This window comes from Panicum hallii, chromosome 5, assembly GCF_002211085.1.
Source record: "Panicum hallii strain FIL2 chromosome 5, PHallii_v3.1, whole genome shotgun sequence".
Taxonomy (NCBI): Eukaryota; Viridiplantae; Streptophyta; class Magnoliopsida; order Poales; family Poaceae; genus Panicum; species Panicum hallii.
In genome coordinates this window covers 13,930,238-13,946,183 of record NC_038046.1, presented here as the reverse complement: position 1 = coordinate 13,946,183, position 15,946 = coordinate 13,930,238, and the positions used below count along the sequence as shown (strand labels likewise).

At 46.0% G+C, this 15,946-nt stretch overlaps 3 protein-coding genes and 1 pseudogene across 3 annotated transcripts; 3 read left to right on the top strand and 1 right to left on the bottom strand.

Moving 5' to 3' along the window:
* Positions 1–174: 174 nt before the first annotated feature.
* LOC112895377 (transcription initiation factor TFIID subunit 7) lies at positions 175–3,244 on the top strand. Its single transcript, XM_025963330.1, has 5 exons — positions 175–493; positions 1,766–1,899; positions 1,987–2,106; positions 2,199–2,259; positions 2,716–3,244. The coding sequence occupies exons 1-5, from the start codon at positions 358–360 to the stop codon at positions 2,862–2,864; spliced, it is 600 nt and encodes a 199-aa protein (XP_025819115.1). The 5' UTR covers positions 175–357; the 3' UTR covers positions 2,865–3,244.
* A 156-nt stretch (positions 3,245–3,400) lies between these two features.
* On the top strand, positions 3,401–5,949 carry LOC112895376 (annotated as a pseudogene).
* A 3,647-nt stretch (positions 5,950–9,596) lies between these two features.
* LOC112895768 (probable receptor-like protein kinase At5g20050) lies at positions 9,597–11,598 on the top strand. The gene has a single exon (XM_025963758.1). The coding sequence runs from the start codon at positions 10,018–10,020 to the stop codon at positions 11,452–11,454; it is 1,437 nt and encodes a 478-aa protein (XP_025819543.1). The 5' UTR covers positions 9,597–10,017; the 3' UTR covers positions 11,455–11,598.
* Positions 11,599–12,114: 516 nt separating this feature from the next.
* Positions 12,115–15,880, bottom strand: LOC112895769 (transcription factor GTE3, chloroplastic-like). The gene is made up of 2 exons (XM_025963759.1): positions 14,884–15,880; positions 12,115–12,535 (listed from the first exon to the last, which is right to left on the bottom strand). Exons 1-2 carry the CDS (start codon positions 15,789–15,791, stop codon positions 12,490–12,492), a joined length of 954 nt encoding a protein of 317 aa, XP_025819544.1. The 5' UTR covers positions 15,792–15,880; the 3' UTR covers positions 12,115–12,489.
* Positions 15,881–15,946: the final 66 nt, after the last annotated feature.

Sequence of the window (15,946 nt, the reverse complement as noted above, 5' to 3'; positions counted from 1 at the left end):
TGCACAAACGGAAATACTGTAATGTGAAGTCCTTTCTCAAATAAAGTAAAATATCAAAAGTACTTTAAATTTAGCTTGTAGATTTATCTTTTTAAATAAATATTTATGAAAAAGAAAAATTATCAAACGAATGGAAAAAATGAATGGTGCTGTAAGAGTGGAGGTAGTCGGCAGGACCAAAGGCTCGGCAAAGTAGAGCGGACGCGTGCGGAACTCTCCAGTTTCGCACCGAACGATAAAACGCAGCAAGGGGGAATTGGCCCTGTCCTCTGCGGGATTCTGCCCGGCGAACGCTCGCCTGCGTCGGAGACGGTCTCATCGATCCCCCCCCCTTGTCCCAGTGGAATCGGAGCTGCGATGGAGGAGCAGTTCATCCTCCGCGTGCCGCCGTCCGTGGCGGAGCGGATCGAGCGCCTCATGAATGAATCCGCCGCCGCCTCCTCCTCCTCCTCCTCGAACCCTGACGACACCTCCCTCGACCTCTCCTTCTCAGGTCAGCTGCGCCCCCGTCTCTCCCCCTCGAATCCTACTCTATTCTGTGCGAAAACCTACCGTGCATTAGGCTAGCAGCTTCGTTGGAAACCGTGGTTCCCTTATTAAAAAAAACCGTGGTTCGTGGATTCGCTCGTAGAATTACATGCCCGTAGGCTGTTAGACGGAATGCAGAAGTCAGGCCTACCCAGGTCAGGTGCGGTAGGGGATTCCATGGCACCGTGCGGGGAAGCCCCGACGCTGCAAATCGGTGGTAGGCTGGTGGCTCTTGGTCCAGACTGCCATAGCGAGCTGGGTGTCTTGCTTGGGCATGCTGCAGTGCTGCCCTGAGAATGCTTAGCACCCCAAACTGTCCGGTTCTTCGCAATTGTTGAAACTGACGCCGTGGTGCACAACTAGAAGATGGAGATCACATGATAATACCATGTGCCTGTGCCGCAATGTGGCTTAGGTATGAGGAAGGTTATTGTTCTTGCTCCAGATTTTGCGGTGATAGGTTAAATTGTGATGCTAGTGAATTATTCAATTGGTGTTGGGTTTATTGACTTCCATGGATCAGCTCGCACATGCATTTAAGAGATTGTTCATTTGGAAATTTCCCAAAGATCTTAAATACGATTTAGCAAAGCAAAACATTCTAAGTTTACCAGTCTGATCTGAACCAGCTATTTCTGCAATCTGATTGCTTTACTTTTGGATAAGCCTTGCATCTAATGATGCAAGGAAATATCTATCTACTGTCAGATGAGATGGTAAATATTTAGCAGCAAATGCTATTCAAGATGCATGATTTAGGAATGTAGATGCAGTTGTTCATGCCTATGTTAGTCGTACTTTTGCAAATCAGGTTTGCTTTCTACTCACCTTTTGTTTTTTTTTTCAAAATCCAGGAGCATCGTTTGGCACATATGCTCCATGTAGCACAATCTCTGATCTAGACGAAATCTTGTAGTAACCTCGATTGCTAGAAATAACTCTTGATCGATAAATGTTCGATTCCAAAGGGTTGAACCTGTTTCATAGTGGGCATGCTAAGCTCTCATGAAAAAATCTTTCAACTTGGACGCGTATAATATGATTCATTTGATATGACATTAACTATGTGCGTTGGTCCTCATTTGGTACGTTTCTCTCTTCTAGTGAGAGCACAACACTATGGTCTCTCTTATTTCAGAGCATGCAACTTGAACAAGGTTATACTGGACATTTCTTCAAAAACTGAAATTTGGAACTTCTGTCACCTTATGGATTGATGAGATACTTCTTCATGCAGAGGATGGAAGAAATGGTACATTTATGATCGGTAATGAGAGCTTTCCTGCATCTCTTTTGGATCTACCTGCGGTGGTGGAGTCATACAAGACATATGATGATTCTGTACTAATTAAAACTGCTGATATTGGTCAGGTAAAAGTGCAAGCTAACTGTATGTCACCTATTTTTATTAAATTCCATATTCTTAAAAATCATCTGATGGAACACAAATTTATACAGATGATTATGGTAAGAGAAGAAAATGACCCTGCTCCAGAGGGAGTTGAATACAAGCATGGGCTTACTCCTCCAATGAGGGATGCACGCAGACGCCGTTTCCGAAGAGAACCAGACTTGAATGTAATAAAATCAATTGCCCTTTAGTTCTGTTCATTATGCCGGTTCATACCTTTTTAGGCAGAACCCTGATTCTTTCTTACTGAATTTTGCAGGCAGAGCTGGTTAACCAAGTTGAGAAGCATCTCATCAATATTATGCACGGAGTATCTGTCAGTATCCTTTTGGTTGGTTTGATTCGCTAAATGCTAGCATGTGTTGTATTCTAGCTGCTAAATAAAATGGTATATAGTTTTTTTTGTTCTTAGGTTTTCTCACTAATTTTTTGGGACTAATGAAGGTTGAGTGGTTGACAATGGTCCTTCTACATTGAGTTCCCTCCCTCTTTGACAAGGATAACGATGTCATTCTTCAAAACTTGCCATTATTGTGGTTCCATACAGATGTGTGAAGGCCATGCTTCAACACTTGTTATAATCTCTGAATTGGATGTTAACATTGAGGTCCATCAAGCATTCATAATAAAAATATGTAATAGTTGTATTGGCTACTAGTTGTCATGACTGCGTTGGTTTGTTGGTTGAAGGACTTTGTCATGTACATCAAAGGAATTTAGTTACACCACTGTTATATCTCTGAGTCAATATGCATTGTTCCTTGACTTGTCAATAGACCAGAATGCCAGTGTGATAGGAGGCGAGGAAGGTGGTGATCGTAAGAAACCTCCAGTGGCTCGTGCACCCAAGCAGCCTGATGTTCAAGAGCCAACTGCGAATGGTGAGGAACCTGAGAGGAGCGACTCGGAAGAGTCTGAGAACTGAAGTGGACCCGAATAGTGCAGTCTCAATGGCCCAAGCGACCCAGGTTAAACTTGCACTTTAAATCAGTGTATGTCAATAATGACGATGGCTGTTGTCTCATGCATGATGTTGACTATTAGCATAAAATTATTATTAGACTTCAGCATGTGATGGAGTAGGTTTACTGCTCTATTGTAGTGCCGGCTGCTGCTGCTGTGAGTGTGAGTGGCATCAGTTTGCAGTTTGCACACAGGACGTACTGTACCTACTAAGGCCATCTAGCAGCAGTTTTGTCCAATATTTATCATGGGGTTACTTGGTTACAGGAACCCCCTCCACCTCTTATACAGAAGACCATATGGTGTAGCATTTATAAATACCATGAGACAGTTGAAAGAAAACCTTAGGACTGCATTTTTGTTCTTTGTTCAATTTAGTTTTCTGTGATGGAGTATCACGTTCGTGGGAACGCGATGACCACTTTCAGTTTATATTTTCTGTGATTACCTTCATCTGGACTTGGCCAAGGTTAGATTAATGCTCAACTCTACTTAAAAATCTTCCAGTTGGTTAGTATCTTGTGACACAGTCCTTTTCGTATACATTGTTACAGACTATATTACTCATTTTGATTGACTTGAGCACATGGTAAAGGTAGAATAATACCTGTGCCATTGAGTGGGTCTACAATGGAAACAAATGTGTAAATATTTCTAAAAGTTATGAAGTAGTATATGGATAAGATTCATTGCAGCACTCTCATAACCCCTTAAGGATTATAAATGCTATACAAAAGACAATTCTATTTTAGACTCCAGACACAAGCCTTGGGTTCTTGCCGGCCTCAGTTTTAGCATAGACTAAGTTTGTGATTTATCCCGTATTTCGGTACACTTGTTTTGTCTATAGGAGATTCTTCATGGTCTCGCAACGTGCAACTAATGTGAAGCTACCATGTAGGCCTAGGTGTCCTACATGTCATCATCACCCCTATCCAGTGGCATAGTGTAGATCCCAGAGGTATGGAATGGCGTATCGTTGATTCATCCTGGATGTCTGTCACCAGCACCTCAAAGGCTCAAAAGCCTTGGTTATTGCTGAGGAGCGCAAAGTCATGTTAGCTTATATAACTAGGGAGCAGCGTGACGACCTCATGTAGTGAGAAATTTAGCCATTTAGGCACATTTCTCTTCCCACTTGGCAGTAAATGTGTATACTAATCGAGACTACCTCGTCAGATTAACCCTCTATTACTGCACGAAGCAACATCATTTTCGACAAGGTTGGTAGTCGGATTAAACTCAAACCTTGGCATTTCCATTCATGCCACAGAGGCAGAGACCGCCATTAGACGATAGTTTTCACACACACACCCTTGCAAGGAATCAGAATGGCTGCCAAGTTTCTTGTGATTCTCCTCCTCAAATCTGAGACTGAGGGTTGAAGGGCTCTGCCGCCATTCCTGTAACTTCGTCTTCTTCTTCCTCTTCCTCCTCCTCCTTCCTAGTGCACAGGCATGCCAGGTCTGCATGACTCTAGTGTTGCTCCTCCTCCTCGAGGTCGAGGCTGCTGTTGTTCATGTTCCGCTACGATGTGCAAGATAGTTATGGGCCTTGTACATGTAGCAATCGTAGTTACCCTGTCCATAGTGGTTTTCTCTGGTTTAGCAGATTACAGCTTCAGTGCAAGGATTGCTCAAGAATCAGTATCCTACGCTGCCATTGCTTGCCTATACATTTACACCTCGTCGGACCGGGAGGAGAGGATTGTTTCCGGAATATTTCTCGGTATTACTCGCTGTAGTGATTCTCGCGGCAGCTCCCAGTTCCAAGGGCAAGACTGCTCCCGTGGCAGTCATTGCCGCCTGCAACATCGTGGCTCTGTCGGTTTACTGCCTCTGGAAAATTTGTGCACTGGTGCAGGCTTGCCTCCGACGACTTCGTGGTCGTGGCGCAGCAGCAGCAGCAGTTGATGCGGAGGCGCCACTTGCGCCGGTGCTGAAACAAGCAGCAACAACAGGGTGTAGTACTCCCGAGCAGCAGATCACGTTCCACATCGAGGACCTGCCGCGGAAGTTCTCGTACGAAGAGATCCGAGCTGTGACCGGAGACTTCGGAATCGTGGTGGGGCGCGGCGGCTCCGGTGAGGTCTTCCGAGGCCTCCTCGACGACGGCAAGGCAGTCGCCGTCAAACGGATAACCAGCGACAAGCCCATCGGCGAGCAAGATTTCCTGCGAGAGATATCCATCGTGGCGAACGTGCACCAGCGCAGCCTGGTGCGCCTCCTGGGATACTGCCTCCTGCGCGGGGGCGCCGGGCAGTACCTGGTCTACCCGTTCTTCGAGCACGGGTCGCTGGACTGGTGGCTGTTCAACGGCGAGGAGCGGCGGCGCCTCCTGCCGTGGCCGACGCGGCGCCGCATCGCCGTCGACGTCGCCAGGGCGCTCGCGTACCTCCACCACGAGTGCCGCCGCCAGATACTGCACCTCGACGTCAAGCCGGCCAACATCCTCCTCGACGGCGGCCTCCGGGGGCACCTGTCGGACTTCGGCATCTCCATGTCCATCGCCCAGGACATGACCAGCGTCGACACCCGCGGGAGGGGCACACCTGGGTACATGGCGCCGGAGATATGGGTCAGCTCGCTGTCCGCCAAGTCCGACGTGTACAGCTACGGCATGACGCTTCTCGAGCTCGTCAGCGGGCGCAGGGGTGTCGTGGCCGGCAGAGACTTGTCCGAGACGCCGGACTTCTTGGCGCGCGTCGTGCGGGAGAAGACGGCGCGAGGCGAGCTCATGGAGGTGGTGGACACGGTCATGGCTCACGTGGACGAGGCGGAGGTGGAGGCGGTGGTGAAGGTGGCGCTGTGCTGCGTCCAGCACAGGCGTGACGTGAGGCCAAGCATGCTAACTGTTGTCGACATGCTCGAAGGCCGTGTTGTCGCCGGTCTGCCACCGGAGAGCCGACTGTCAGTCGTGGATTTCATGGAGCCACTTTCCTCGCCAGCCGGGCACGACCGGTGACGGGCCTCTTCATTTCAAAATTAATATTTTGAATGTTTTAATTCAACTATCCTTTTATGATTTTTAATACATGTAGCTTGACTACACGACTTATTTCACTTAAGCATTATTCAAGTATTGCAGTTAGGATATAAAAGAGGCCGTCAGCTGGACCCAACTTCTACTAGCCAAAACTAATGGACTGTCTACACAGTATTTTGAGCGTTTCAGGCTCCAATTCTTGATTTTTGAGCCATCTAACTTTAAGTTATACAACTTTGATATTAGAACTAACTTTGACTAACTCAAAAATTAGGTGTTATAGAAGCATTTTGATAACCAACTATGTATAAAATAAATTCAATTCTAAATAAACCAACTATGTAACTAAGATATAAACAAACATTTTGATAACCGTTTGAGTTTTTCAAATGCTGACCATCATAAAGGATAAATCTTCGCACAAACGTAAGACACAAAATCCAGTAGTTTACGTCCTCTTAAACAATTTTCAAACTAAAACATACACGCCACTTGGAAGAATGTGTTTGAAAAGTTTGACATTGAGATGACTGATTGCTCAATGCCACCTAATCGTTGCCGTGGCCGATGGTTTTATATGGTGTTCCCTCCCTCTTTTCACAAAAGCTAATGATGTTTATCTTCAAGGTTGTCATTATATAGTGGTTTCGTACAAATATTTTAGGAGCTAGAACTTGAACACTTGTTATGTACTTGAATTGGAGGTTTTGCATCCCAGTCCATCATAGGTTGTTATCTATATTTTTAGGGATCCTATATTTTCAAGAGAGTAAAATGCACCGGCGGTCCCTAAACTTGTAAGGGTGTGTCATTAGATCCGTCAACTTCGAAAGTGCATTTTTGGTTTTTGGATCCACAAACTTAGATACGTCAACTTTGAAAGTGCATTTCTAGATCCACAAACTTTTTTAATTGTTCACCTCATATCCATATGTATCTTCGTATGCACGTAATGCTGACGTGGCATGCTTATTTATCTCCCTCTTCTCTCGATCTCTCTGATCCAACCCCGGACGAACTGTCGTGCCATCCGTGCCACTCTCTGACCCGCATACCACCTCCATAGTGCATCCTCGGATGACCGGACATGGCACACACCAGTGTCATCGCTGACGTGGCCCCAGCCACCACAGCTGGAGGCACCCCGAGCGGCGGCTTTAGGTGGCCCCAACAAGTGGCGGGATCGACAAGCGAGTCGCCGATCAAGAGAAAGAGGAGGGAGATGGTATGGTGGAGAAGAAAACTAGAGGTCCATTCCCATCATAATCCATATTGGCAGTGTTGGAAACGTACAGTCAGCTTGCCATATCACTGTTACCTGTATACGTGGATGTGGATATGTATGGATCTACGATGAACAATTTAAAAAATTTGTAGATATAGAAATGCATTCCAGACTTGACGAACCTAAATGACACAACAGTTTATGGATCCAGGAATGCGCTTTCGGAGTTGACGGATTTAAGCGACACACTTATGCAAGTTTAAAGATCGCCAATGCATTTTACTCTTTTTAAGATGATAATGGAACATGATTGTCTGCATTACTACATAGGGGAACAGAAGGTTACATCGTAGGCAATATTAGCCTGCAATAAAATGGCGCAGGGAAATAATTGTTTTTCCGGTGCTGTAGCAAAAGTACTGTGCGAGCGTTGTCTTCGGTCTTCACGGTGCTAGGGGTCCCTAGCAATATGTTTCGTCTCATTTTTCATTCTTTATCTGCTAGTATACCAGGAACGCCTCGACTTCTTCACACAGATAGTAGATGTGTCCTTTGTTCATTGCACATATTGACAAAAACCATAACACAGTTGAAAGAAAATCTAATAAGGACTACATTTCTGTCCCTTGTTCGACTTAATTTTCTGTATTTGAGTAGCACATTCGTGGGAACACAGCCATCAGTTCCAGTTTTATTTTCGGTGATTGAGTACCGCATTTGGACTTGATTGAACATGAATTGGCGTAGGTCAACTGGTAAGCCTTTTTATGGTGAAACTTGCGGGTTCGAGTCCCCGACTTAGCACGGGTGTTCGTATTTTTCTGGATTTATTTTAGGATTTAACTGACGCTATTCTTTCAGTAGTAAGATTGTGTGCGTGTATATGGACGTCTGCATACGAGGAGTACTCCAAAATATATATTCCCGTTAGCTAGTATCTCCTAGCATAGTTCTCATTTACATACATACACACGAATACAATGATGGAATGCCCCTTTCTTACTTTTCTCCAGTCGTGCATATGTGGCACTCCTTCCTATGGAGCGGCATATATATCAAAAAATAAAGAGGGATTTACTATTTAACATGTCTCTAGAGAAAAATAATTATTTGCAATTTTCGAAAACTCTTGGACCTAGTGAAAATGAATTTGCACTAATTTGACGTTTTCTCCTCATACTTACCTCATAATATCGTTCCCTCTTGCTCCTAACTTTCAACGAGAGCGTGTTATGGTTGATGGCAACATGACCCCTGTGTTTCAGCAAACCAATACAGAGCATTTTCATGGCTCAGCACTGGACCAGGTCTTGGCGGAAGCGTCAGAGTGGAGTAGCACAAAAGAAAACTCATCCAATTGGCTGAAATGCACCAAAGACCAGGTCCTACACAAGCAATCGAAGTGGCATTATCAATCGGATCGGATGGTAGCACATCATTTTCGAATGGGACGCAATCCACTCCCTTGCTCGCTCAGCTGCTTGTTTTGTCCCGGCAGGGTAAACGAATGAATGGCTCCTAAAGAAAAAGAACCCCAATTAGAGTATCTTGTGAGACGTCACTTGTGACGGAGTCCTTATATGTGTATGGACAATGGACAATGCACATATAGATTATATTTGTTAATCTATGTTGATGGACTTAGTATCATACAACAAAAGTAGAATAATTCCCGTGCAGATAGGATGCCAGTTCTACCTATTTTAGGTTATTGGGTTGACAAGAAAAACTTGCTAAAATAAACTGAACTGTCATTCCACCTAATTAATTTAGTAGGGGAAATAGATTAGAATGATATGGCATCATAATTAATCAGCTGGCACAGAATATACTGTTAGATACCCACTTGCATTTTTATATGTGATATATAAAGAGAGAAATAGATGACCATGGTATAATTACAATGAGGAGACTACTAACAAGACCCCTATATCTTGTTAATATTCCTACAACTTGTAGTGAGGCTTTAGATAATAGTCGAACTACGTTTTAGAAAATATTGAATTTTCATAAGCTGCGGCGAGATTTTGACAATTATCTCACAATATCATAAGCTATTGATGTTTTGCTAATTGTTATATTAGCTAGCTTTAGTTCCCATCTCTATAATACATGTGCACGCAACTCTACCCTAATCAGCACGTCCGAAAGATTGAACTGGAAGATTTTAAAATTGACAAAGTCACGACATATGCCTTCTTATGGATGGGCACGTTGCCTACCATGAAAGAATAATACCGGTTATATTTTGGAAGAGAATAAATATAGTAACCTTTCATTAATAATAATGTCGAGGGGTAGTGAACCCACTTACCGTATAAATAAACCTCTACATAGTACGCTAAAATATATAAAAAAGCTAAATTATTTTCTTTTGGAGTTTTAAAAGAGATAATTCTAAATGTTCCTGTACATACTAAGAGAGAGAGAGAACCCTCTAGAATTTTTATTCTGCTTTTTTCACTTTATTTGCAAAAGAAAAAGGATATTTACGTATTATCTTGCGCGCTACTAAACATTAGAGATCGCTCTCTTGGGCGTGTTTTCTTTCTTTCTTTCTTTTTTTGAACGAAGGGTGCTTTCTTTTGACCTCAGCTTGAGCTAAAGCAGATTGCTCCTTTGACCCCTTCAGCTCACACGGTGGGAAATGAAGCTCCATTCGTCTTTCCAGCCAATCGTTTGCAACATGTGTCGACTAGTTGAGGCTACCTGGTCAGATTGAAGCCTAATAAAAGCAGAAGCAGCAGTAGACATCTAGTTTAAAGATGAGAACCACTGCTCTCCCGTCTATGTCAGCACAGTTGACGTTCTTCTCAAACCAGAGGCCAGCAGCTTAAGAGCTCTGCCATTCCCGTCGTTGCAGCGCCCAATCTTTCTTCCATTTTCCTTTTGCGAATGTCCAGCCATGTCAGGTCCGGATGACTCTGCCTCAGCTCCTCCTCAAGGATGCTGCTGCGCCTGTGCCTCTGTGCTGTGGAAGATAGTGAAGGTCATTTTACATGTAGTGACTCTGCTCACCGTATTCGTTCTGATCTTTCCTGGTATTGTTAGTGGCTTCGGTGCACAGATCGCTGTGCAGTCAGTGTCCTACGCTGTCCTTGCTTGCTTATACATTGGCACCTCGTCCGATCAGGCGGAGAGGATCATTTGCGGTGTGTTTCTTGGCGTCCTTGCTGTAGTGATCGTCGCGGCAGCTCCCAGTGTGAAGGGCAAGAGAGGAGCTCCCGTAACTGTCATGCGCGCCTGCAACCTCGTGGCGCTCTTCGTGTACTGCATCTGGAAGATTTGTAAACTGGTGCAGGCTTGTCTCCGGCGCCTCCGTGTTCATGGCAAAGTTCCGGCTGCTGATCCGGAGGCGCCACTTGCGAAGGTGAAGAAACCGGAAGCAGCCTGTACTGCTCCCGTGCGGCAGACCACGTTCCACATCGACGACCTGCCGCGAAAGTTCTCGTACGACGAGATCCGGGCCGTGACCGGGGACTTCGGGACCATGGTGGGGCGCGGCGGCTCCGCCGAAGTCTTCCGGGGCCTCCTCGACGACGGCACGGCGGTCGCCGTCAAGCGGATCACCAGCTACAAGCCCGTCGGCGAGGAAGACTTCCTGAGGGAGATCTCCATCGTGGCGAACGTGCACCAGCGCAGCCTGGTGCGCCTCCTGGGGTACTGCCTGCTGCAAGGGAGGCCGGGCGACACCCACGGCCAGTACCTGGTCTACCCGTTCTTCGAGAACGGGTCGCTGGACTGGTGGCTGTTCAACGGCGAGGAGCGGCGGCGCCTCCTGCCGTGGCCGACGCGGCGCCGCATCGCCGTCGACGTCGCCAGGGCGCTCGCGTACCTCCACCACGAGTGCCGCCGGCAGATCCTGCACCTCGACATCAAGCCGGCCAACATCCTCCTCGACGGCAGCTTCCTGGCGCACGTGTCGGACTTCGGCATCTCCATGTCCATCGCCCAGGACCTGACCAGCGTCGACACCTGCGGGAGGGGAACGCCCGGGTACATGGCGCCGGAGATATGGTTCAGCTCGCTGTCCACCAAGTCCGACGTGTACAGCTACGGCATGACGGTCCTCGAGCTCGTCGGCGGGCGCAGGGGCTACCAGGCCAGCAGGGACTCGTCCGAGACGCCGGACTTCTTGGCGCGCGTCGTACGGGAGAAGATGGCGCGAGGCGAGCTCAAGGACGTGGTGGACGCGGCCATGGCGCCCGTGGACGAGCGGGAGGTGGAGGCGGTGCTGAAGGTGGCGCTCTGCTGCGTCCAGCACCAGCGGGAGCTGAGGCCCAGCATGGTAACGGTTGTGGACATGCTCGAAGGGCGTGTCACCGCCGATCTGCCGCCGTAGAGCCGTCCGTCGCCCATCGTGAATTTTACGTAGCCTCTTTCCGCGCCAGCCACGCAAAACGGCGGCAGTGATGATAATGCCTCTTCATTTCAATAGTTTGTATTTCAAAGTTTCACTTCAAATGGAGTTCTTTTAACACAAAAACTTGAGGTTGACTCTACGGGTTCCAATTTCTTCTGTGGATGTCAATGCGAAAATGCCACATAATCGACAGCATTACCGTCTTACTCTTTTTTTAGCTGGTCAAGTTAGCAGCAATAAGTTGCTAACATGCAACTAGATGCAAGTTTAACAAGTTGTGCTAGTTGACAAAAGCTCAATACAACCCGCTCACTGAATGGCGAGTGTTGACGTTTCCTATGGATAAACATCAGCTTCTGTTATAGCACTGCTGAGGCAAAATTATCCATATCAAAAAAAGCTAGCTATCACTGGGCCAAGACTCACAGTTCAGTGGCACATCCTTTGGTCTCAGATGTATACTACTCCCTCCGTTCCAAAATGTATATCATTTTGGCAAATCTAGATGCATAATTTTTGCTATATATTTAGACATAATATTTATCTAGGTACATAGCAAAATCTATGTATCTAGATTTGCCAAAACAACCTACATTTTGAAAGAGTAAATTACTTTCCACACTACTAACTACCAGTCTATAGACCACAATGGACAAAATACAAATACCTCATACACGAGAAAAAATTACACATAAAAACAAGATCTACTTCACAAACATCACAAACCTTTGATTTTCCCTTCCATTCCTCCGCTTGACCCCCAAAGTATTTTAGGATCAGAACACTCAATTTTGCACATACAGCATCTAGCAAGGCACCTCCATCAATACAAAAGGCAACATTTTTACCACAGGGTTATGCAATGAAAACCCCCAAAATGCATGATCTGTAATAACTATGACAAGGTGCCTTGAAGTGGAGTCCAACCCACCAGAATTTGGGACTAAGGCATGACCAATGCTATAATGGAAGCAGCTAAATCAATACAATATGCTACTCAGGTAAAACCGTGCATCACCTTTTGGGGGTTGGTTCTTCAGATTGGCGGCGCTCATGGATCCTGCAATCGAAGAGGATAAATATTACATTTTACGATAAAGCTAAACCAAAATCTTTTGATGCCAGCATATGCCCTAAATATTTTGAAGACCATAAAGTTGTGTTTCTTATTCACTACACTCTTTTAATCAACTCAACAAAAATCCAATTCGAACATTAAAAACCAATTTAACTAGATTAACCAGGTCAGCTCTCTCAGGTCAGTACGCAGATATAATGATCCAACGAGTTTGAGCAACTCAAGGAGAAGAATAGAAGATATAAATTTTGATGCTCTTTAAAACGGGTGTGCCTCATATACTCCAATGCATTATATGCCCTAACTTTGGCTGTACGTATGACGTCCATATTAGCATCTGCTCCGTTTACTCAAGTCAGGAAGCATTTAACACAATGTCACAAGTTCTGAGCAGAAAATATGAGAGTTAGAATAAATAAAAGCCTAGTAATTGATGAGATATCACTAATACATTAAGCACTCCCTACAAATGTAACTATCTTGCATTTCTTCGCTCCAGAAACTTAAATGGTATAAGAATTGCAACGACTACACTCCAGATTTCATCCATAGAACACCTTTATTGGACCAATTATTCCCAAAAGGACCAAGACGTATCATATAATTTGCTTAACACTCCTGAATCTACTACATGTTGCAGCAACCAATAACTAATTAATTATTCATTGCATGAGGCATCAGCTTGATTCCATGAAAGCTATCTATTTGCTGCCATGATCCATCTATTATATGTGCATGGTTAAAAGCTCAGGAGAAGAGAAAATATGCTCTGCTATAAAACAACAAATTTAAAGTTGATTTAATTCACAAAACCAAAGTGAAAGCATGCCGCTTAAACATTCTTATTACTTACTGTCACAACTAGTTTGTACACATAAACACTGAGACAGAACAAAGTGCATTTCTCGAGAATGTCTATGGAAACTAAATCTGAGACAGGAGACCGATTGGTGCCTTAGTCATGTAATAAGTACGTAACAGATAGTACAAATAGTGTCCTTGGCTACATAGTGTAACTAACTAGGAGTCTAGGAGAATTGGAGAAACGATGAAGCATCATATAATGTGCAAGAAGGACACTGCTACACCAATGCAACTTTGGAATAAAAGGCTCAGAAAACATATGGTAGCATTAGCATAAACTCTGACAGAACATTTGGCAAAGGAAACTAGATCCTACGCATGTATCTTCAATTTCTCAAAAAAATAGAAATTGGTGACATGCTATGCATTCTTGGAAAAAAGAAAACAATTACATATGTTGCTCAATTTGGTGGGCCCTGATTACAGTTTCTTTAAACAGCAACCGACAAATACATTTTAGGGATCAGATAATACAGAAAAGCAAAACATAAAACACCGTGAATTGATAGACCAGCTAACTTGGAAAGGAACTGGAGTCCCTTTTCCCACGTACAAGAAGAGAATAGGGAAAGAAAAATAAAAACTTCAATAAGAGTTTTCATAAGATATAAGGCACAGCACTATCTAGCCTGAGCAAACTCATTTTTCACACCCTTTAGGAGGATGTTCAAAGTTCATCCTGTGTATATTCATAGAAGCATGACTAGGATAGTGAACAAAAAGAATGCATCATAACAGCACAAGTGCTTTGGGTGACATTAAGAACACTCAGGTCATCATATTCTGCAATGTACCTCTAAATAAGTGTTGACTCCTGCGCAGTCACTTTTATCATCTATGGCTTGTTTGGAGCCAGTTGCATCCAACAAAACACATTAAAGAAAACTGCATACAGCAAAGGATTTTCTGTTCCATAGCTCAGACAACACATAAGCATGGTTTGAGGGACATATAAAACAGGCAATCCATTTTTCCTAAGCAGTACAATGGATAATATGCTACAATCCCAACTCAACCGTAGTGAGGGTTGTCTGGATCCACACAACCTAAAATTTCCCAGCTCGTGTCCAAGTAATTTAGAAGGACAGCAGCTAATCACCGCCCATCAACCAGAATTCAATCGATCAAATACTAGACAGCATTGTATTTAGATCAACACAGTTGCAGTTCTAAAATTCCCAAGTCTCTCAACTACCTATGTAAATCAAAATTCTTCAGAATGGAGGATAATCTTTCATATAGCTACATCATCGAAATCTCACCAATCATTCATGCAACATTGTACCCTGGAAGTACATCACAGACAATGCCATCATCGTAGACTGGCATTGAGAAAAGACTGCATTTTGGGGGAATTTGCTAAGATTGCAGAAGCATTAACGCAATTCATAGTCTCCATGTGCCCACAGAGATGCTAAAGCACGTAATTAAAGAGTAAACTAGACCAGCATAGCCACGAACATTACCTGGATCGGGGGCTCCGGGCATCCACGTCAGTGTCAGCGGCACGATGCTTTGCTACCAGTCGGCCGAGCTCATCCAGTGTCGCGGCATCCACCTTGCCCAGATCGACCTCCACTTTCCCCTTCTTCTCCAGCAGGCACGCACCCCGGTCCTTCAGGACCCCGACCACGGTCCGCTGCGCGGCCACCGGCAGCCCCTTCAGATCGTCGTTGAAGTTCACCTTGCGCTCGGCGTCCGTTGGCAGCGGGGGCGGGAGCTCTGCTTGGATGGAGGCCCAACCGTCCTCGAATATCCCGGAGAGCTCGGCGGCGCTCTCGTACACGGGGTCGCCCTGGTTGTTGTAGGACATGGCGTTGCCGAACGTCAGGCGGACGTCGGCGGCGAACGCGGACGGGTCGGCGTAGCGGCGGCGCTCGAGGCGGCGGAGCACGGTGCCGAGGTCCATGGGGTCGGCGATGACGGTGTAGTAGTCGCGGAGGCCGAGGGTGCGCGCGTCCACGGGGGCCTCGAATACCCACCCGTCGTCGTGCCGCAGCAGGTCGTCCAGGAGCGCGCGGCAGCGCCCGAACGCGCGGCTGAGATCGCAGCAGCGGCCTGCTCCTTCCGCGCCGCCACCGGAAGACGGAGCGTCCGCATCCGCCGCCGTCCGCCGCCGTTTGTGCCTGGACTGAACAGAAAAGCCAGGCGGCGGGCGCTTTGGGCGCGGCATCGGTGGGTTTTGCGGTTTCAAGTTTGGGCGGAGGGGAATTTCTCCGCCGGCTCCCGACTCTAACCCTACCGGAAAACCTCCCGCGCTGCCCCCGGAAGACGGAGCGTCCGCGTCCGTCCGCCGCCGCGGGGGCCCGGACTCGTTGAAAAAGCCGGGCGGCGGGCGTTTTGAGCGCGGCATAGGTGGGATTTGGGGTTTCATGTTTGGGCGAGGGAGAATTCCTCGGCCGACTCTACTAACCCTACCGGAGCACCTCCCTTGTGAAGACGCGTACGCCGTACGGGGAGCCGGTCAGTTGTACTACATCTGTGATAATTTTCTCAGTGTTCACACAAGACACAGAATTTCAAAATCGT